Consider the following 22,779-nt stretch of genomic DNA (forward strand, 5'->3'; position numbering starts at 1 on the left):
AATGGCCACAATCTTCAGCCAATTTTTTTTTAATTTGAAATTACTGTAAGGACTCAGATATTTCTGTCTCTACAAACAAAAATTACCATAAAAACAACTAAAAAAAAAATGGAAAGAAAATCTGAATTTGAACTCGTCTTTGAAAATCATGCACACAGACTGAAGAGGAGCAGGACCACCTGGCATGTTATCTGTGCACCGATCAAAAGCACACATACAGGATAGCATGAGCAGTTTGCACATGTGTGAAAACAGCACTGTTGCTAAACAATATAGAAGTATTGTGAAGGAAAAAAAGCATAGTGTGTAAGTTTATTTAAGCAAGATAATACCACACCACATATTGCATCTATTCATAGCAGGTTCTCTGTAATAACAAACTCCAGGTGCTCAACTAGCCTGATGACTGTAACTGTAAAATATAGTTTACATATTAGAGATCTTTTATATTTGTAACTTATTCAAAAACAGTAAATGTAAATCACCCACACAAAAGCACAGAAATATTAAACTGTAAGTTTTATTTCACAATACCATGTCTTCTTTAAAAACACATAAACAATCGAATACAAAAATACAATCTTCTTTATAATTTATGTGGTCTCAACAATATGTACATTCGGTAAAAGCCGTCAACACTGCTGTTACACATTATCTGAAAAATATTATAGAGAAGCTATTTTAAAACTACAAAACTAGAATTCTAACCATTACAGTACAGCTGCTGCAAAATATGGCACAATGTTTTTAAAAAAAAAAACTACAAGGAAAAGCACTGGAAATAATCTTTAAACTTAGAGTTCATCACCTGAGTGTCAATATATTAGCAGCAAAACATTGTTGCTTGGACTTGCGCAAGAGTAAATGAAGAGCATTGGGTTGCAGAAGCAGCTGCTGAGGCAAAAAAAGAGCGATTTCTGCAGAAATCACAGTGAATGTTCTTCAAACTGCTCAATGACACCACACTCTTTCCTTCTGAGCACTGGGCTTCATGAAAAAAATAGCATCAAATTATTAAACTGTGTAAATATTTTTGTCATATTACTTAAAACCCTGGAGAGAAACCTCCAAGCAGACAGCATGCCATCAGGTTTGAAATAAAGCATTATAAAACACGTTTAAACAATTAACAACTTAATTGAAATGGAGATTTTTAATCTTTAAAAAGATTTCTTAAAAATACACACTATAAAACAATTAAATATAAAATATGCACACAATCCGTCTTTACAAACACAGCGTTTCACACCATAAACACGGGAGAAAAACTCAAAAGGGAGAGCGAGTGAGTAGATATCAACAAAAAAAAAAAAAAGCTGAGACAAGTAAGACTGATAGTGGCGGAGAATCATACTAAATAAACGGTAACAGTTGTATTGTGGCATCGTATAAGTGGAAGGTGAGAGATAAAGAGAGTGTTGTCCTCCATAGCAGCTTCAGTCTGAACACAATAAACGGATTCTTTCACTTCAAAGAGACCAACACAAGACCCGGCTTTGGCTCAGTGAACCTGAGAGATGCAGAGATACGAGAAAAGGTGGGTGAAGATGAACATGTAAAGCATGCAACATGTCTTGAGTATGCGTGCGTGCGTGCATACCTGTAGTGTTTGTTAGTGAGGTAGTCTATAACAGCGGGACGGATGCGTGCCACGCCCCCCTGGCTGCGGTTCCCTCTTCCTGTGATGACAGAGAGCTGAGGTCGACACAGACCCTGCTCACACTCTACACCGAAAGAGGCCAAAGAAGAAGAAACACAAGCAGAAAGTTACAGTTTACAGCAGCAATAACGAACGCAAACTCTGAAGGGGGCATGGAGTAACTGCGCTTTCTAACAAGCTGCGTGGTCAGTGTCCTGCTGGGTAATGATGTACACCACCGGCGCTTGTCCCTGGTTAGCGCCTGGACTCGAAGCAATATCCAATCACTTTTACACATTCAGTCAGAACATTTCAACTTCTTCTTTTCTTTGTTACAAACCGAGTAAACTGTAGTACAGGTGTCAAGTCTTTTTAAAGTAAAAGCGATTTTCAGACATGGAATATGTAACTTTGCTGGGGGGGGGGGGGGGGGTTTACACATGGCAGCCACCACACTTGTGTGATCTTTAGCACCTGGTGACTGAGAGAAAGGCAGACATGAGACAGGGGCTGTGATAATGTATGTACGTATTACAGAGACTGTAGAGCTCGCGAACGTGTTTCTCCTTGTACTGCTGCAGCTTTTACACTTTTCTGATGACATTTCATTCAGACTTGGGCTTTGTTGCAATGTTACTCCGTCCAATAATGAGGTCAGTGGGGGGAGGGTTTCACCTAAACGTCCCCGCATGGGTTTATTCTGACATGAGTGACGTGTTCAGTTGCCACAGATTAACATTAAGGCATTTGTGAAAAGGGCATCTGTAACAAGCTACCGCTTACTGAACAGATAACAGTTTAACCACCTTTGGTTTTGTCCAGTAAGACCTGAGTCAGATGTTCCAGGGCCTCGTTGACATGTAACCCATGGAGGTCCAGGATATTGCTGGGCAGCAGCGATGAGTTGACCCTCTCAAAAATCTGAACTGCTGCACGGTGATTTGCCTCACGCATACGCTGGCCATGGAGGTGCCCCTGAAAAAGCAGAAAGAAAGACAAATTGAAATAAAAAAGGCACAAATATATGTATTTAATTAGATGGCAACGGCATGCTACACATTCAAAAACAGTAATAAGAAAATGTTTTGCCTCGTGTTGTGCTCAGTCACTCACCTGCTGTGCGTAAAATGAGGCCACTTCTTTGCGTCCCTGCTTGTAGGCCTCTGCAGCCTTAGCAAAGCTCTCGAGCTGTCGGCTCCTCTGCAGTCTGGCCTCGGCCCTGAAGTCTTCATAATCTGGATCTTCTGTATCCTGATAATTGGGTACGGCTGATTCTACGGCCCTCTGCTTCTGACAAATTAAAAGAGCAGAGTGATCAAGACACACTTAAGGGTGTGGAAAATTAAAGGCGACTAACTGTCAGCTCTCTGCATTTGCTCAGATATGATGTTGTACTGTAGGTAAACCTATTCTATACATTATTTCTTTCTATTTTTCTGGGAAAATGGGAAACAGGCGCAGCGATTTATTGGAACACATGGAAACATACATGGACATGCAGTTTATAAGTCAAAAGAAAGTCAGTATGTGTATGACAACCTTTATCTCCAGACCTATGTCAGGTCTTTGCTGGATATTTCTTTCCTATTTTTTAAGGACATGACTGTCGAATACTGTTCAATCTGATGTAGATAGTTTTTAAAGCCAACACCTGTTCTTTTTTCTCTACTTGTGCAGTTTCTTCCATTTTTTTAATTTTTTTTTAAATTTATTTTTTTGGGGGGGATAAAATGCAAACCAATTCCAGAATATAAGTTTTCAGCTGGTAAAAAAAAAATAATACATTTTTTGCCAATCGAACTGTTATCTTCTGCATTTTATGTAAATTTTACTAAAGATATGAGAACAAATTATGTGTTCTGCTAGTAATAACGTGCAAAATTTAAAATGGATTCTTTGCCAAGTTGTCTTATGTGTTATGGTTTCTCCTTTTTTACACTTCAATGATTCATAGTACAGTCTTCAGAGGCTTAACAAACTGAAAAAGCATTCCTTTGAAAATGATTATGTACAAGGACTGGACTGAAAATGAGAGAAAAGGTAGCCAATGTTAAAAGAAAACCCTGGAAAGGCCTCCAGAAAGCCTGGAGAGCTACTGTTCAAGAGCACATTAAATAAATTTTAAAAAAAAGGTCTGGCTGCTACGAGGCAAAGACATGACTGGTGGCTCAAGACTTTTGCACAGTACTTCTACAAGTTGACTCTCACAATTCAACTTGTCTGTATTGTAAAATGATAATTGTAGAGACGTTGCAATGAAACAGAAAGGGATTTCTCCGACATCCAAATATGGAAAATACAAGCTAAAAAGATCGAGACAGTAATTAAACAGTTCATGTTTTTCCACCTGTGAAACAGATCTAATGTATACTGTACATGTGCTCAGTTCTCCGTTGTTTTCATTCTCTGCCTGTGTTGTGAATACCTTTTCCCTCTCCTTGCTGGCTGGTCTGTGATGGTCAGAGCGAGGAGCTTCTGGAGCAACTACAGTCTTCACAGGCTCCTCGTTCAGCAGAGAACGAAGAAACAATTCTGCCTCCGTGAGGCTGTAACTAAACAAACACACACACACACACACACACACACACACACGCACACACACACACACACAAAAAGACACATTAGCCACTAAAATCAGTACACAATGTTTAGAGGACTATAAAAAGTTTCTCAAAACAATATTTAAGTTCAGTGTTACAGTCGTTTTCTCACTTGTGGTCCCTGAAAATGTCCTGCAGAAAATGCCTGTCAATGGTGGGGAAGAGGGCATACAGCTGCTTCTCTTTCAAAAGCGCGGCTCCGTTACGTTGGTCAAGGTCTGCACGACTTTTTCTGGTCTAAAAGAGAGCGTTGGACTTTAAGAAAAGGATATCAAAGCAGAACAAGATCATTAAATAAAATCTAAAAAATCTGCAGGTGCAGTAGGGGTGCGTGTTACCTTCTCTAAGTTGTTCTGCAAAGCCTGTTCTTCTTCCATAATCTCTCTAAGAGAGACAAGCGGACGGGACGCATTCCAGTGATCCATGATTGGCATCGGACCGCAAGCCTCTGGGTGGCTGTCCATTGACGTGTACTCATCCGTGCTGATCAAGAAGTTTGCTGACTGCGTCTGGCTGTGCGACCCAGTTTTTCCCGTCTGTGAATCACCCCAGTGTACCGAGCCTAACAATCCAGAAAAACTGTTAAGTCTGTGCATGTTCACAGACTTAACAGTTCACTGCATATGCACTGTCATGCCTGTGTATTGTATTCAACAGAGTATTACTCATATGCTGAACAGATTATTCCTGAATGTCATTTAAGAGTATTTTGGTGTGTATTAAACTTACTTTCCTGAAGCAGGTGAAAGGAAAGAGCCGCTTGTCTTTGACTTAACTGAAAAACATAAATTATACATGAATGCAGCAACTGAGATTCACGCACAATAAATTACAACAGAGTAGGGACATGAACATAAGGCCCGCGGGCCAGAACTGACCTGGCAAAGAATAAAGTCCAGTGTACAACTTTGGAAAATATGAGGTTATCAATTTTGGACTTCTAAACATTTCTATTTTATTTGTTTTACACCTTTTCCTGATGATAAAGACCTCCCCCATAGCCATTAATTCTATATCAGAGTAGTTAAGAAACAGATAAACAATTAAATAAAAAAGGCTGTTGAAATTGCACTTCTTTATCTTATATTACCATATCTCGAGAATTAAATGTGTAGTTAAACATCTTTACACAGACAGAAAGTGGAGTTTCACTTGTCTGGCCCACTTAAGATCAAAGTGGGCTGTTGACATCTCGGTATTAGACCTAATGCAGGTGAAACAGTAGTTTAAACTCACCTGGATGGTTTCCTTCCACTTCTGGTGGAGCAGCTTAGCAAGGTTCAAGTCCATCTGCACTGCATAGTCATCTGCAGAGCACGAACCTGAATAAAAATCAAGCAGGACATATACAATCATGTCAGTTCGGAGTAGCAGAGAAGAATAAAAATACAACTAAAGGCATCAGTTGGATCAGTTAACAGAGTACGAAACACTGTATCAAATCGCAGAACCAGAGAGCGACGGGAACACTTTGTAATAAAGAGAAACGTGACATCACACCTAGATTAACAGAACACCTGTTTGGAGCTGCAAAAGAGTTTTATATGATTCTTTTACAGTTACTTTACTCCTTTTTTGTGTATACAGCTGAATGAAACAGCGTCAATGCAATTTAAGAGGCCATCTCTAAACCGCATGCTTTTACTGCATCTGTAAGAATAATGATATAACGCCCCTCTTCACCCTGGCTTCATCCATGACCAATCACAATAAGGCTTTAAGTTTGACATTGCTTGGTTGAAAACCTGTGTGTTAGTTACCTGGGTCTACTCCCACAGGGCCAAACAGTTCAGTTAACTGCAGCGCCAGCTCAGTGGGTAGTTTCAGCTCCACGCTCTGAATATCCAGGTGATGTCGGTCTCGTGTCTCCTCTCTCCTCTGCTTTTCCTCTCTCTCCTCTCTCTCCAGCTCCTCGAGCTCAGCCCACAGCAGTCGGTTCATCTCTTCCATGTTGGCAATCTCGTCCTCAATCTCAGCCCCTGACTTTTCAATTATTGCATTATCTGAGCTCCCACCCCAAGCTCCTCTTTCCTGGTCAGACTCTGATATTACTTTGGGTTCAGCGCTGTCACTTCTCTCTCTTTCCTTTACTGATTCAGGAACAGTGAGATCTGTTTCAGGAGCTTTTTCTGAATCTGGGATTGCATCAGGATGGTTTGTAACCAGAACAGCTGCTCCTCCAGAATCAGACACATCTATATTATTTTGGTTCTCTTCTGATTCACTGACTGTCACACTGGTTGATTGCTGGGTCTCCACCTCTAGCACAGCTGGCTTTTCCGTTGGCCAATCTTCAGGATGATCTTCATCCAACACATTAGGACACGAACTGCTTTCTACAGCCTGACAGGAAGCAGCACACAGATCAGATATGTCGTGGATGTGAGCTCGACCATCCTCCTCTTCACCATCTTCATCTCTAAAGAACCTTTCTCCAGAGTCCAGCAGCAGGTTGGTGGTCCACTCTATGTCCTGACTGCACTTGTCATAAAGGTCTTCTAAAGTGTCAAAGCTAACGAGCCTAAAATGACGACTGAGAACACGCAGGCTCTCGAGCCGGTTTTGAGTCAACCCGAGCTCTTTTTCCTCCAACTGTGTGCCTTTCTCATGCACCACACGGTAGGGTACCTCTCTGTGGCCAGATGGGTGAACTGCATCTGCTGCAGACACGGCAAAGGAGAGCTCTGGCACAAAACGAGAAGAGTCGCCATACAGGACTCTGATGTCACCGGTGGCCACAGAGTCAGCTGAATCATCTGGGTTGGTTTGACGATTGAGACGCCAAAGAAGGGCAAAGTCTTGAGGTTCTGTCTGGGTGAAGCAGCCAGTATCTGCCAGAGTAGGAGGGGTAGGTGGCTGCAGGGATGCCTCAGATTTAGACAAATCCAAGTTTGGTTTAAGATCAAGACTAGTGTTCGCATTAAACTTAGTTTCACCAGCTGAGTCACTATGGCAACAGTCTGAGTTTTGAGCTGTGGTGTTGGGACAATCTACGGACAGGGGGCAGTTTTGAGTGAAGGTGAGTGCGAGTTTGCACTGCTTCCCTGACCTACGACCCTGACGCAGTTTTCCCTCCTGACCACCTCCAATGGAGGGGCTGCTTTCTGTTTCCACAGAGCCTTCACACACAGGACTCTGACACGTTTCACTCATATATGTACAATCAGCCTCTGCGGCAGTCTCTCGGTCATTCTCAGTGCATTTACTCATATCCACATGAGGAGTGGCCTCATCTTCAGTACTGTGGCTTCCTGTATCACTGTTACATACATTTGACTGTAAAGTTTTGAAGCTGTCTAACAAATCTGTGGCAAGAGCTGAGGTTGGATTTTCTTTATTGGCTGAATTTAGGTCTGCAGTCTCTGGCTCCGTAGTATTCCTTTCCTCGTCACTAGGTCCTTCGTTCTCGATTTTAAATCTATCCGAATCATCAATTCTTGATTCCTGGCCAATACAAGAGTCAGCAGCCTTCCAGTCTAACACACAGTCTGGTAAATCACCTCTGCTGACATTAATTGTGTTCTTGTTTCGTTTTCTCTCTTTACTGTTAGATCTGCTGCTGTGGGATTCCTCAGAGCTTCCATCTGCCTCATCCTCTCTCTCGGATCCTTCTCCAGAACTCAGAGAAAGGAAGGGAGAGTAGGAAGAGCTGGTTGAAACTGTGGCTACGCCAGTCTGGATGAGATCAAGAAGCTTCTGAACCTCAGTTACATCCGGACCTGGCTGTGCTGGCTGTGCTCTTATTGCTTTTTCATAAACACTGGCTTCTTGACATGCGTCTTCATCTTCCCTTCCATGTACCTCATTATATCTTTCTCTTTTTCTTGCCTCCCGCTGCATTAGAGGCCCTTCACATGGCCAGTCTCCCACAAAGTTCATCGTTTTAGGCGTGACCTTCTCTTCTTCGTACCTCACCACCTCGAATCTTTTTACTTTCTCCTCTCTTATCATTTCTTTCACCTTTGTCATGCTGTCTACTTGGTTAGTGTCTTTCACCAGATCTGCAGGCTCCATCCTCCTGCTTGGTCTTTCTCTCTTCACTCTCTGTCCAATAGACTCAGCGAAAGCCACAGGAATTTCATCCCCACACTGATCTTCATTCATCACCGATTCTACAATACAGTCTGGCATTCTCTGCTCCAATACCGGGTGATTTCGCTCTAACTGAGCATCTAGCTCAGAGTCTAATTCCCCCAAATTCATATCATCATTTTCATCAGAAGCTTCTGAGCTGTCTGTAGGTTTTTCTCCAAGGTGTAAGTTGAGAGACTCCGTGGATTTGGGGCTGCCTTCTCTGGGCATTCCCACATCTCCAGAAAAACCAACAGACGACACATCTGGGAGAGAGGAAAAGAGCTGAGAGCTGGATGTCTGACATCCTTCAGCTAATCTGGGCTGACCTACAAGGTCAGGACAAGGTGCTTCAGAAGATGCGAGCCTAAAGGAAACAAAAAAGATACACAGGCATGGTCAGACGTTTACATACATTTATCATGGGCATGAATGTCTGGTAATTTTGGGCTTTTAATTATTTCTTTGAATCAGTCTTTTCCCAGAGAGGAATGATTGTACAGCATGCATCTTTAAAGACTTTTAAAGACTGAGTGCACAAGTTTACACTTATTTAGGATTTTCTCTAAAACTCACATACAAGCTCAAATATACACATATAACATAATTTCTCAGGTATATGAAACAGTAATTTTGAGTGAAACTCACTGTGAGATTCTGTTTTGCAGAAGAACCTGTCGTTTCCGTTCAGGCATCTGTGAACCCATGATGGACTGGACTGTGACGAAGCGCTCATATCCTTCAAGCATGCGGCGGATTGTTTCCACGTGTACGTTATGTGTAGTACGCCTGCACAGACCACCAAAAAAACAAAACTGAAGGGATAAAAATTTTTTCAAGCAACATTTTGAAAAAAATCAGTTTCTACACTAAAACCATAGGCTGCTATAATTCCTCTGTTACGCTCACCTCACCAGTTCTTTGGGTTTATGTTTCCACCAGGTGTCTGGCTCTTTGAACAGTACCTTATAGTCATGTTTTAGCGCCTAGGAAAGATTAAGGGAAAATCTTTTTGTGTAGTTCATAACCAGTTTATGCATACTTCAATATCCAGCCACTTATTATAATAACTACACCCTAAATGTTCAGTTTGCCTCTGGACTAAACTGGACGACATGTCTGAAAACACATATAGTAAGCAAAAATACGGTCTTAAAAGCCTTTGCCCATTTGCAATTTTGTCTCTTAAGTTTACTGATAAGATGACTGACCTGTGCAACATATGGTTTCATCTCCCAGCCCTGCATGTTGGTATTATCAATGATGATGGGATTATTCCCCTTCTCAAAAGCCTCCTTAGCTGTGGGACAAGAATAAGGGAGATAAGCCACAGTGCGATTTTTCCAATAGTACAACAGAAGCTGAAAAAGCATAAAGCAATCAATAACAGAGACTTGCTATCACTGTGTGCGTGTGTTCCTGTCTAGCTATCTTTGTGAGGACCAAAATCTGCATTCTACTATACTTGTGAGAACCAACAGTCACTTGTGAGGACACACTCACCGGTCCTCACAAGTTTGAAGGCCTTTTTGAGGCTCAAAATGTGGTTATAGTGTCAGGGTTACAATTAGGTTATGGTAAGGTTTAGGGTAAGGGTTAGGCATTCATTTTTAATGGTTAGGGTTAGGGTAAGTGGCTAGGGAAACCATTATGTCAATGAAGGTCCTCACTAAGCTAGCTGAACGGGCTTCAGTCAGTGTGTGTGTGTGTGTGTGTGTGTGTGTGTGTGTGTGTGTGTGTGTGTGTGTGTGTGTGTGTGTGTGTGTGTTGTTTACCTCGTTTATGGTTCCACTCATGGGCCTCCCCCAGGACAGTGGGGTCAAAATTATACTCTCTATTGTGAGTGAAATAGTCGTCGGTGCTTAGTACAACTCCACCAGGGTTGTTCTGTAGCAAGGCTCTGCAAAGACACACACGAAGTGTAAATGCAACACAGCTGCTGATTACTGTAGCAGAAATCATCGACTCCTCCGGAACAGGGGTTGCTGAAGTGCTGCTTAGATTGTGTCTCTGCTGTTTCAACATAATACCGGCTTTGTTGTAAACTAGTGGTGAATCATTCCTCCGTTGACCAGTAATCTTTTTTTATATTTAGATAATGTGAACATTTTATCGTGTTGGTTGTCACTCTGGAACAGAGTCTCTTCCCTGTCTTTAAAACATCCAACACAAGGTTGCAACATACTATGCAACTAATGGAAACAGGCTAAAGTTGTGAAAGATTTCCAATATTTCCTACAGTGCTTGAGCAACAGTTCTCCAGACTTTCTGAAGGTCTTTCAAATCAGTTGCTTTTTCACTCATCATTATACCGAACCATTTTTTAGAGGAATGTTTTTTGCTACTAAAAACTCTGACCTATGAATCATTCGAGCATGAAAATGGGTGTTGTGTTTATTAGAGATGGACCGATCCGATATTACGTATCGGTCCGATACTGACCTAAATTACTGGATCGGATATCGGCGAGAAATAAAAAATGTAATCCGATCCATTAAATATCAAAAAAGCATCTCAAAAAACTTGCGACATGGCGTAACTCGGCTCATAACCGTAGCACGTCGGAGCAGTATGCCTCACGTGATAGAGCGGCTGTGTGTATTTGTAGTCTAGCTAGCAAACCAGCATTTCATCTCCGAGGAAGTCATCCCAGAGAGAAGTAAAGCAAGTGTGTAAGTTCATCTCTGAATGGTTGTAAAGCATTCCCACGTTAAGCTTAACAACCGATATATGGAGCGACTGCCTCTCTCTCCCTCCCTCTCCTGCCGCTACTACATGAAACTGCTTAATGATCAGCTGATCGGCTTTTCTGTCGCGAGTCCGTCTCTCTTCTTTGTTTTTGGCCCACTTTGCACCAGAAAGAGGAAACCAGCGGCTGAACAACAGCAGAACGTTTAAGCTTGATAAGCTGTTGTTAGAATTTATTTAATATTACTTTCTAGACCAGGATCCTTTTCTACGTAGCTGACGGCTGGTAACTGTGCAGGGGCGGATCTAGCAAAGTTTAGCCAGGGGGGCCGATGGGGCATGAACAGGGAAAAGGGGGCACAAAGACATACTTTTCTTTCCTATTCTCATTTAAAATATCTAGCTTTCAAAAAATAATTATCTGAATCTTACATCCAAAGTTTTAATCTGATGTAAAATGTATAGAAGTCCATTACTGTATATAGTAACTGTTAAGTCTAATATACCCTAGTAAGCTAGTACTTTTTCCTTTGGGAAGATACCATCTGTGCAGTCTGCAATTCTGTTGAAGAAAGATGTTGAATCTATTTAATTATTCTTGAAAAATAATTTATTTCTGTGCATTTTTTTTCACCCTGCATCAAATTAAAGTTGATTACATCGATTAAGCATCATCAAGTGGAGGGTGGGGGGTGGTTCCCCATTTTCTTTTGCTGGGAGTTTGCAACCCTATTAGTTAGTTTGCTTAATATTTCTGCTAAGTACTCTTTAAAATACCAGAATAGGGAGGATGGAGTAGGTTTAATTTTATTAGATTGATCAGTGTTGCTGAACTATGAAATATTTTGGGCGCAGTGTATTTATTTATTTATTTTTTTACATACAGGTATAACAGAATAGCTTTAGTGTTGTTGTTTATTTAAACTTGAGTGAGAACTTGTACAAAATGCAGCAAGATATTTAAAAAAACAGTTTTATTGATTAAAAAACACACTATATCGGATTCATATCGGTATCGACAGATATCCAAATTTATGATATCGGTATCGGACATAAAAAAGTGGTATCGTGCCATCTCTAGTGTTTATTAATAACAGATGCTTTAGCAAAGAAGCTATTTTAAATTGTATCATTAGGCTCTGTGTTACCAGCAGCCTGAACCTAGCCTTTAAGAAGCCTGGAGAACTAATTCTGAAGTAGCAAAATTACAAGAAAGCTTGCCTAAGAGACCAGGCTGTCTTGAAGAAGAAAAGTGGTCATAAAAAATGCTACATTTCAAGTTCCTGAGAACAGAACAAACTCTGTTTTTGGCTTAAAAACTGCATTTCAGTTTGCATGTTTGAATAAATTGCTGCACCCATTTCCATTTTCAAAGCAAAATGGACAAATGAGTGGTGGCTCAAGACTTTTGTACAGTGCTATGTTTAAATTATATGTCAGTAATTTAACAAAACATATTTTATCTTTTCTGGTATTTTTTTAAGATATTTAAATTTCACTGTTAAAGTATTATTTGTAGCACTTTGTAGTAAAATATAAAGAGAAAAAGGAAGATAAACAAGGCAGCAGAATCTAAGTTTTGCATATATATGTATGAAACAAGGAAAAATTACTATGCAACATCTTGTTTTTGTGTGTTGTAAAAATAGAAACCCAACTAAACAATTAGTTGCTAAAAGCTCAAATTTTACCAGCCAAGTAATCTAAACTGATCACCTTATTGGCTGATTTAAAAAAATTGGTTTTCGGAAAAACCTCCTGTTGAACAGCTGTTACTATTACTTTTTAGGCCATCAAAACATTCCTACCTTGCCAAGGCGGATTTGCCAGACCCCGGAGCGCCCCGCAGGAGCACAAGCACCTTCCCTTCCAAACGAAGCCTGCTGTTGCGGGCAGGAAGCTGTGGGGGAGCAGGCTGGGCCCAAGACTTTGGAATAGTAGCAGAAGGTTTGAGAGGTGCTTGAGAGAGAGGGCCATGAATCAGATAGGGGGCAGACCAATATGAAGGTGTTTGAGCCACGGGGGTAATAAAGGCTGGCATCTGGTTTCCATGCATACGAGGAGAAAACACTGGTGCCTCCAGGTTCCAGTGTTTTGGTAAGTGGTCGAGCTGCTCCGGATTCACCGTGTTCATCTTGGATCTCGCTCCTCTGTCGGAGTGCATGACCCCAGCGCTCTCTGAAAGAGTGTGTGTCAGGTCTTCCTTTTTATACACCTGGAAAGCAGAGGGACGCCCTGAAGCTGCCAGGTCCAAGGCAGGCTTTGGGGTGTTTGCAGATGTTTCTGTTGTCAGGTGTCTGAAATCCAATACAGGTTGCTGCCCTTCTGTGTTCTTTTGTTCCCATGTGCTGAGCTGGTCGAGCGGAGAAGAAGCTCCAGACTTATGCTCTATGAAATGTCCTTCAGGGCCAAGCCGCTCAGCAGAGGGCTCTCGGGATCCATGGTCCAGGCTGGACTGAAGCAACTCAGGGAGAGCTTGCTGAGGAAGTGGTGGTGGACAGAAAGAAGAAGAAAGCGATGCACCAGAAGATAAATATTTGCTGCTCTGGTGCTCCTCACCAACATCCTGTTGCGCAGCTAGTGTCTCTAGCTCTTGATCAATCAGCAGGTCAAGCTCTTCTGTCAGCAGGTTTGAGGAGGGAGGAGAGGAAGGCTTCTGTGAGGGTTTTGAGGGTTCAGAAAAGTGCTGTGGGGCAAGCAAGGCTGCAGCAGTGCGCTCAAAGCCAGAAACAGAGGGTGGGGCAGGGACTGTGTCTTCAGCAGCCACAGAAAGTTCCAAGAGAGAGTCCATTGCATGTTCAACTATGACACAAAAAGACAGATAAGAGAAGCAGAAAATTTTCCTGCACAACTGAAATGTGTTAAAACAGCACTCAATATCTGAGTGCCATTTTAACACATTAAACGACTTATACAGAGCAAAGTAAAACTATTGATTTATTTACTCACTGTAGAGTAAAATCTATGGATCAACCACACCATAAAAAACGGATGATTTGTTACTTGGTAGCTATGAATCCATAAGTTTGCCCTTCAGTGACTTTACATGCTCAGAATGTCAGAAGAGCATAAGCAGACCAGGCTGTCAGAGGTTTATAAGGAGACTCGTCAGAAACAAATCTGGATTTTTTTCTGATTTTAGACCTTAGACAGGTGAAGCTGTTACACACAGAGTCACAGATGCTGGGTAAATCATTTGCTGGACAGCTGCCATCTTTAAGTTGGATCCTTGCCTATCCCAGCAGACGCTTTTTATTATATACTTTTTATTTTTATTGTATTTGTATTGTATATTGTATTGCTCCTGTTATATCTGTGCATGTATGAGGAATAAATATGCACTGTAAGTTAATGTGAGTACATGAATCATCATTACACGCGAACAGAACTTTAAATGTTTCTGAGACTATAAATATGCTAACAAAATAACACAGACAGCAAATGTGGTCTGATATTTTCGTGCATTATCTTGATGTGGGACTTCAGGTTTTACTGGAGAGGAATCCACCATAGCACCTCTGCTCCTGGACTATTTAAGGTGCGACTTTATCCAAATTACAAAATACAAATTACAAAATGACTGATGATAGTCTTTGTGCCTTTGTGTTGTTATATGTCGGTCTTGATCTGCACTACAAAGCATAGTAAAACGCCTCAGTACTGTCAGAAATGCATGACTAAGAAGCTACACAGCTAACTGGTTAGTCAAGTTACAACAAATACCTTTCCCAAAAGTGACACAGCGCGTCTGTCACGTTACCTTTGAAGTCACACTCGGAGAGCACGATGTAAATAACTTCGGGGTCCAGGTGTGAGAACATCTCCTGCATGCTTCTGACGATCTCATCTTTGACGGTATTGGGTGGAAAGTTGCTGGACATACCACCGCCGTATCCCTGCTGTAGTGGGTAGCCCGTGTTCTGACCGAGGTTTCCCCGCTCATTTGCACCGCCGTCGGGGAGCCTGCCCGGACTCTGGCCATTTTTCTTTCTCCGAGGCATTCCGTTGGTCACCAGCTGCTCTCATTGGCAGCTAACAGAGCTAGCCAAGTAGCCTATGACCTACAGGAGGACGGTTCAAAGCTGAAAACATGGTGTAGCTCCAAAGTGCAAAAACTCTGTAATGCTATCTAATAGCAGTACGAACGACAACACAATTGCACCGGAAGCAACCCACCGGAAGTCAAGAGGGTAACTTCAAAATAATAGGCTGTTTCTCAGTACTCCTACTTGTTATTGAGAAACGCCCACAGATTTCCATGGCCTTTCAAAAAAATGTCACACCCTGCTGTGGAAGCTTGTTTCCGCCATTGAAAAAAACATATATCCATACGTCAGAGTTTCGGGTAATCATACGAAAATTCGAGTTAATTGTAAATTAGATATAATTATATAATTTATATTTATTAACTTAAACATCTGAGAAAATGCCTTGCAATTTCAAATTATCAAGTCAAACTTTGAGAACTAATTTTTTCCCGTTTTTATGTGTTTTAAAGAAGCTTTCCATACGAAACTGCTCAGACTGAGCAAAAGTAGCAAAGACTGAAAATTACTATTGCCTCCTTAAACTGTTAGATCGGGCATTCCCAAAGTAACCTCTTTTCAGTCACTATGTGTTTATAGTTATTATTAATCAGCGCCCCCCACCCAACCGCAGACTCTGGAACCCTCCCTTTGAGCCTGAGATCTGTGGGCTTTTCGATCTCTTTCAGAAAGCAGCTAAAAACTCATCTTTTTAAACTTGCTTTTGGGTCACTGTTTGTTTCAATGTTTTGGCATTTTTATTTTTATTTTTAAATTTTGGAGCACTTTGGGATACTTATCATGAAGGGTGCTGCATAAATCATTTTTTACTTAAGTATGTTTACTTTTTAAAGGTAGCAGATATAATTGTTGACAGAACCTGTTTTACCAAAGACATGAAAACATAATATCCATAATGAGCTGATTATTTTATATTGAAAGTAAAAATGGCAATCATGGATTCAGGAATTGTTGGGATTTATTATAATAGTATATAACCATTAAACACTCTCCTCACTTCTAGATAATCAAAAATATCCTCATAATTTTTTTAATCAGTATTAATTCAATATTAATTAACACTGAGAACACAAATGCACTCTGTGCATTAAAAGTAGCTGTAGGAAAATGCTTGTGTGTATCTACTGGATTTGCACATTTCCCACACTCACTGACAAGTCAGCTTAGGTGCCTTCATAATCCCCATCCAACTCTTCTCTTGATCTCTGTTTTATTCTTAGCAAGCTTGCAATAAATGGATTCTTTTTTTATTGTTAGATTTTACTTTTTTTTTTTTTTTTTTACATTGTGGGTAGTTGTACTTGCAGGTACAAATGCAAAGTATTCACATTTATATAGCTCTTTTCCATTTTTTAAAATACAAATCAAATTTTATCTATATGGTCCTGTAATATCTTATTCTATACACTAACCTGACGGGGACGTCAGGCTATGTGTGGGAGCCCACTGGATGACTTGGAGCAAGGTCAGTCCAGGTATTCTGTAGTGGGTCAAACATGCAAATTCCGCACAGATATGTCCCAGCCACAATTTGAACCAGAAACTTTATTTATCTGCGGTGTTAACCACTCCATCACCATGCCACCCTATTTCAGATCATGTGTCTGAAATGAATAATCATATATGTACCATATATGACTACTCATATGCAGTGTTACTTTTATGTTTTTAGGAGATTCCTTTATGATCCTCCAAAGACACAGATAGGTCAAGGTCCATCTTGAACATCTGGAACTACCACTGCCCCCCCACCCCCAAAGAAAAGCCCAAAACAAAACAAATATGGCATCATGTACAGTTTCAAGATGTCCTAAAAACACAATTTTCAATTGATTTAACCCACACTGGTGGATCTAAAATCAATCTGAATAGATATGGGTCACATATCCTGTACAAAAGAGTATAGTACTTGCACAACTGTCTAAAATACTTTGGGTCCCTTTAGGAAAGGTTAACAAATTTCAGGCTTAAAAAAAGGAAATTTATGGTAGTTTGAGCATATGTCTCAGCATTTGTAAGGGTTAACCCTGTTGCAAATAAAATTTATATACAATTATATTTCCAGTGTTTTTGTCCATGAATACTGTGTGTATGTTATTATATGCCAGTTTAGATAAAATAGTATAAAGATTGCATTTAATGAGTTCAAAATGTTCTTTGATATAAGTGCACTTTAAGGATAAACCCACAGTGGGCTGAGGAACAGAAAGTATGCCAGCTATCGGTTACAGACTCCCGCCATGTATGTGGTGCAGCAGTACCCGTCTGAGACCGAAGGGGGCGTTCTGCACCCAGCCTTCACACAAACAGCACTGACTGAACGGACAGAGAGCTTTGTGCCGAAAACTAAGCCCAACCTGTGTCAGACTAATGAATTAAAACGGCCTGTTTAAGAGGTAAATACTACCGAGGAAGCGCTTGGCAAACAACCCGGGGTTTGAGTCGCAGTCGTATATTTGAAAGTAGAGTCATTTTGCATTTGTTAGGGTGTTCAAAATCATCCGTGGGGCAAGTTGGTGTTGAGAGAGGAGGGCTCAGGGCGACGGTAGCAGCAGCCCTTCTTTCGCCTGTGAACTAGCGGCAACACGGAGCGATGCTCGGAAGTTGAGAAAAGACAGTAACAAGTAAATTAGCTTCATTTTTAAACTTCACAAAGTACTTGCATTAGTGGTAAAGCACAGGAACTGGCCACGAGCATGGCTATTTTAAGCAAAGAGGAGAGGATACTTAACTTCCTCTGTGATTGTAGCTGGAGATGTGATGGGTACCTGAATAGTTTGCGGCCTAGGCTAACCAGTTAGCTAACGTGTACTAGCCGCTCGATGCTAACTGCTAACATGACTTCCTTCCCGCAAAATGCTAACCGCTAGCTAGTAATGTTTGCATTGCAGCTAGCGAGCTAATGTAATAACCTGTATGACAGTAGATATAGACCGGCGCCTCTCGTGTTGTTATTTAAAGTGATTTTGAAACAGTTTAGCTGTACGAATAGCTGTGATATTACCGAAACAGCAGCTGAGATCGTTTCTGCATCCAGGCGATGATTTATGAGAAATCTACGGAAAATGTAGAGCTGATGTTTATTAGCTTACACGTTTAGCATGCAAGCTAATAGTATGCACGATGCTTGTTTACTGCTTGCTTTCTGTCTAAAAAGTTAACCGGATTAGAATATCGTTAAATATACAGGTACGGTTTTATCAGTTTCAGCAAACAAAATTAATGATTGGCAAATAGGGAAGATGCTTAAAACGAGGTTTTGGTAAGTGCGGTAGCATGGTTGTGTTGAACTTTTGTTTTCTGACCCATAGAGGCCAGTAAAAGACCGTGTGGACCATATATCAACAAGCATGGAGTTCCCGCAACAGCAGAAACCGGCGGGGGAAGGAATCATCTATCCTCCTGGAGTTAAAGAGATTACGGACAAAATCAGTAACGATGAGATGGTCAAACGATTGAAGGTATGTTTAGTGGGGTTTCTTGCTCTAATAAAACACAATTTTCTGCTGTCCCTAACGTAATTTAAGAGTGTCCAGCCCATGGCGCAATGCCAAAAAACCCTTCTAACTTTGTAAACTGCTTTATATTAAGTCATTATTGGCCCTTGTTGTCTTGGCTCTTATTTTGCTTGTAAACAATACTCCTTGTCATGTTGTTCCTACCAGAGTGTTTTTAAATTCGAGTGTGACACCATACAAAACAGGCGGGGGTATTGTTCATAGGCCTCAACTTTTTCTAGGCTTTCATCCTATCTCCCCAGGCTGGAAAAATGGGATGGTCCCAAAATCTGAATGCAAGAAAAGCAAACATTACACACTGAAGCTATTTTTACTGCTGGTGAACAAAACAGAACAGTGAGTCATGTTTAAGTGAGATTTAAGAAGAGAACTGCACTAATAAAACTGATTATAAACAAGAGTCTTTTGACCTTTGTGGATGTAAATAAAACTTGAGGAGTTACCACATCTTTAAAATATGTGACAGCTCTAAACTAAACTAAATAAACAATAGTGTTAGGCCATACTAGAAGTACCTTTTATCTGTTTTTATTAATTTGGGCAAACTGTGTAAGCCCATTTTTCATACATTTGTGGGACTAAAATATATACACTCAATGGCCAGTTTATTAGTCATCCATTTAATTGCTTGTTAATGCAAATATTTGATCAATCCCATGGCAAAAACTCATTTTTTTGTAAGCATGTAGACACGGTCAAGACAACCGTCAGAACATGATTTAAGTAAAGAACGATGATTTAAGTGACTTTGAACATGTTCGGTGCCAGATGGACTGGTATGACTATTTTATAAACTGGTGATCTGCTGTGATTTTTTTTCACACAACCACATTTTACAGAGAATTGCAATAAAATATCCAATAAATAGCAGTCCTCTGGGTGAAAATGCCTTGTTGATGCCAAAGGTTAGAGAAAAATGGTAGGACTGCTTTGACCTTATAGGAAGGCAATGGTAACTAAAAATAACCATTGATTATAACAAAGGTAAATAGAAGAGAATCTCTGAACTAGAGCAGGGTGATATGACCAAAAATATTTATCACGACATACATTTGAAAATTTGCGATAACGATATAACTGACAATATAATTGACACTAGACAAAATACTTTACAACGCCACAACTTTATTAGTGCAAAAAAACCCCCAAAAAAACCATCAATGTATTTTCACTTAAACAAGCAGCTGTTTTTTATGTGCATTAAAGTTATATAAAAATTTAACAGTGCAAATGCAAATTCCTTGCTGACAGTTTAACCAAAAGGCATTTCCAGTGGAAACTGGCCGACATATCCTCAGCATAACCATGTATAATATCCACAAAACTTAAAAAGAGGTTATACACACACAATACGGTAATATTATGTTGAAGCACAGTATGTCACCACCGCCATACTTTTTCCGCCATGTGCGTATGAAAACAAAGGCACTGCGCATGCGCGTTTTACCCATATTCTATCGCGATATTTCATTTTCTTATCGTTGCCCAACATTATACCGTGAACGGTATGATATGGCCCAGCCCTACTCTGAACCATTGAGACATTGAACTTTGAAACAGATGGGCTACATAAGACCACATTGCCTGCCACTTCTGTCAGCTAAGAACAGGTCATCTGACTGTTGGGGTTTGTCTGTATTATTGTACAGTATTTACTACACAATATTAAGTACCTTAAGGCGATTGTTGTTGTGATTAGGTGTTATATAAATAAAACTGAAATGAAATTGGGGCGGCGTGGAGTTTGCATGTTCTCCCCATGTGTTTGCGTGGGTTCTCTCCGGGTACTCGGCTTCCTCACACAGTCCAAAGACATGTAGGAAGTGGGGTTAGGTTAAATGGTGATTCTAAATTGCCCATAGGTGTAAATGTGAGTTTGAATGTGGTTGTCTGTCTCTATGTGTTAGCCCTGCAGCAGACTGGCGACCCTGCCTTTCACTGTATGACTGCTGGGATAGGCTCCAGCTCCCCCGCAATTCTGATAAGGATAAGCGGAAGAAAATGAATGTAATGGAATGAATTGTAATTGAAACTGAGTTCCACAAAAATAGTGCAACATAATATTTGAAACATATTGCCTGGTCTGATTAATCTTGATTTCTCATATGTCATTCAGATGATAGTGTCTTGTATACACAGTTTCGGGCTGCTAGTGGTGTAATGGTGTATGAGAAATGTTCTTAGCACACTGTGGGCCTCTTAGTATCAACTACTACTGTTGAAACTCAACAACCTTCTTGATTATTCTTGCTGTTCATCTCCATCCATTTATGAGCACAGTGTATCAATTGTCTAATTGTTGCTTCCATCAAGACAACACACCATGTCGAATCATCTCATCGTGGTTTGTTGAACATGACAATGAGCTCACTGTAGTCAAATGGCCTCCAGTCACCAGATTTCAGTCAGCTGTGACATCAACTGCACATTCACCTGAGGATTTTAAAATGGAACAAAGAAAACTGACAGGCCATTATTAAATTCATTATATTCCTGGCCAATTTGTACCCAGCAGCTATGCAAGGACATTATATTATATATCAGTTGTGATTGTGGCCGCCTGGAAATTTCCAGATTATCTTTTTGTAGCCCTGTTTGTGGTCTAACCCTCACCTGAGGGAAATGGGAGTTTCTTAAGTGCTCACTTCTCTGTTGTGTTTATCTGCTATTTGCTAACTGTGTCTGGAATTCAATCTGAGTGGATATTTGGATTTTAGAACTTATTTATTGGTAGCTGCTGTAAGAAGTAACTGCATCCAAGGCTGACTTGTGAATTAAACAGTAAAGTTTTGGACTGGAGAGCTAAGCAATAACCTAGAGCTCACTAGAGAGTACTGTAAAGCTAGTGGCGGCTGAAGATTGTGGCGAGTTCTCTATAGGTGTAGCACTATCAGTAAATAACACTTAACACTGCCGTATGGTTGTTTATTATAAAAAATACACATTAGAGGTGTTTTAAACGTGTGCATTTAACCTTTATATCCACCCTTTAAACAGTCAGCAGTTTTAAAGTCAGCATTTCTACTTTTTTTATTCAGGGGTCCTGTGATTCCTTTTAATCATATTAGAGTGTTTACCACATTAAAAATGGTTTCCAGACAGCAGAGAACTGATTAGAGTGACCATAAAGAACACAACCCCTGGCCTTGTCAAGTAGGGCAAATGTACTGAATGGCAGGGTGCAGACTGTATAAGACAGATGTGTACAACCGTTTAACCTGTGCTGGATCAGAAAGTTTGACATTAGATCTGCAGTAGGGGTTGCATTGTACTGTGCTGCCAGCAGAGAAGTGAGTGTATTTTGTTTTAGAAGGGTTTTGATGTCATTTCCTCTCTTTAAGTTTTCTAGACTTTGAGTTGTGTGGTAAAATTATATAGTCGTTGTGTATTTTCTAGTTGTAGGTTACACAGTGTTTGTGATATATTGTAGGTTTGTGTTATAGTGTAAGTAAGTACTATATCAAACTCTTGATTGATGTGAGACCATGATTGTTCCACATTTAAAAACAGCACATTACTTTTGTGACCAGTTGTGGTTGCCGGTTTCTTCCTGTTAAAAGTGAGTTTTTCCTTCCCACTGTCACTAAGTGCTTGCTCATAGGAGGTTGTTTGATTGTTGGGGTTGTCTCTGTATTGTTTAGGTCACAATATAAAGCGCCTTAAGGTGACTGTTGTGATGATTTGGCACTCTATAAATAAAATTGTATTGAATTGACATATTGGCTGCTTTCAGTCTATTAAATGGTACTTCAATAGGTATTGCTGTCAAGGATAGCCCGCCAAACCACTCACTGCGTTGATCTGTTTGTTGACAAGACATTATCTCTGGCTATGAGTTAAGCTTGTGTCGATCCTGTGTAACACGTTCCACAGATTTCAGGCTGAAGTCCTGGCAAATACGGTAGTGCAGAATTAGAATTGGAAACCAGGCAACTCGAAGTGATTTAGGTGTAATCTGGTACGTGCAGTGCTTATGTAGCTGTATTTTTTAAAATGCCTTTTATTACTCCTGATCATTTATTTTGTACATGTAGTCCTAAAAATATCAACATGCCTCATTTTAGAATTTACTCAAAAAACAAACAAACAAACAAAAAACCTGGGTTTGGCTGTTTAATAACTGAGAAATGGCTTTACACTTAAGGCATGTTTAAAAAAATAGCAGTGGTGCCTATTTCTTGAAGAAATTCAGGTTTCAAGGATAAAATGTTATGCTT

The 22,779-nt window shown here is 40.4% G+C and overlaps 2 protein-coding genes across 5 annotated transcripts in view; one reads left to right on the top strand and one right to left on the bottom strand.

Moving 5' to 3' along the window:
- Positions 1-340: 340 nt before the first annotated feature.
- n4bp2 (NEDD4 binding protein 2) lies at positions 341-15,148 on the bottom strand. 2 transcript variants are annotated; one of them, XM_063476300.1, is made up of 16 exons: positions 14,759-15,148; positions 12,807-13,800; positions 10,086-10,210; positions 9,522-9,610; positions 9,220-9,296; positions 8,959-9,099; positions 6,000-8,677; positions 5,476-5,561; positions 4,969-5,014; positions 4,578-4,801; positions 4,352-4,476; positions 4,065-4,191; positions 2,753-2,926; positions 2,446-2,614; positions 1,601-1,724; positions 341-1,510 (listed from the first exon to the last, which is right to left on the bottom strand). In XM_063476300.1, exons 1-16 carry the CDS (start codon positions 14,997-14,999, stop codon positions 1,465-1,467), a joined length of 5,466 nt encoding a protein of 1,821 aa, XP_063332370.1. In that variant the 5' UTR covers positions 15,000-15,148; the 3' UTR covers positions 341-1,464. The 2 variants fall into 2 exon arrangements, with proteins under 2 accessions (XP_063332370.1, XP_063332369.1); XM_063476299.1 differs by having other exon boundaries at positions 342-1,510; positions 2,753-2,929.
- Positions 15,149-17,337: 2,189 nt separating this feature from the next.
- The window catches only part of pds5a (PDS5 cohesin associated factor A), a 29,135-nt gene continuing 23,693 nt past the window's right edge, over positions 17,338-22,779 (top strand). The window contains exons 1-2 of one of the 3 annotated variants that reach the window (XM_063476302.1): positions 17,338-17,440; positions 18,356-18,505. In XM_063476302.1, coding sequence (XP_063332372.1) covers positions 18,395-18,505 — 111 coding nt within the window. In that variant the 5' untranslated portion in view covers positions 17,338-17,440; positions 18,356-18,394. Of the gene's footprint in view, positions 17,441-17,538; positions 17,669-18,168; positions 18,234-18,355; positions 18,506-22,779 lie in introns of those variants that run through there. The other 2 variants (XM_063476301.1, XM_063476304.1) reach the window with 2 other exon arrangements.

The sequence above is a fragment of the Pelmatolapia mariae genome, linkage group LG6 (genome assembly GCF_036321145.2).
Source record: "Pelmatolapia mariae isolate MD_Pm_ZW linkage group LG6, Pm_UMD_F_2, whole genome shotgun sequence".
In the NCBI taxonomy this organism is placed as follows: Eukaryota; Metazoa; Chordata; class Actinopteri; order Cichliformes; family Cichlidae; genus Pelmatolapia; species Pelmatolapia mariae.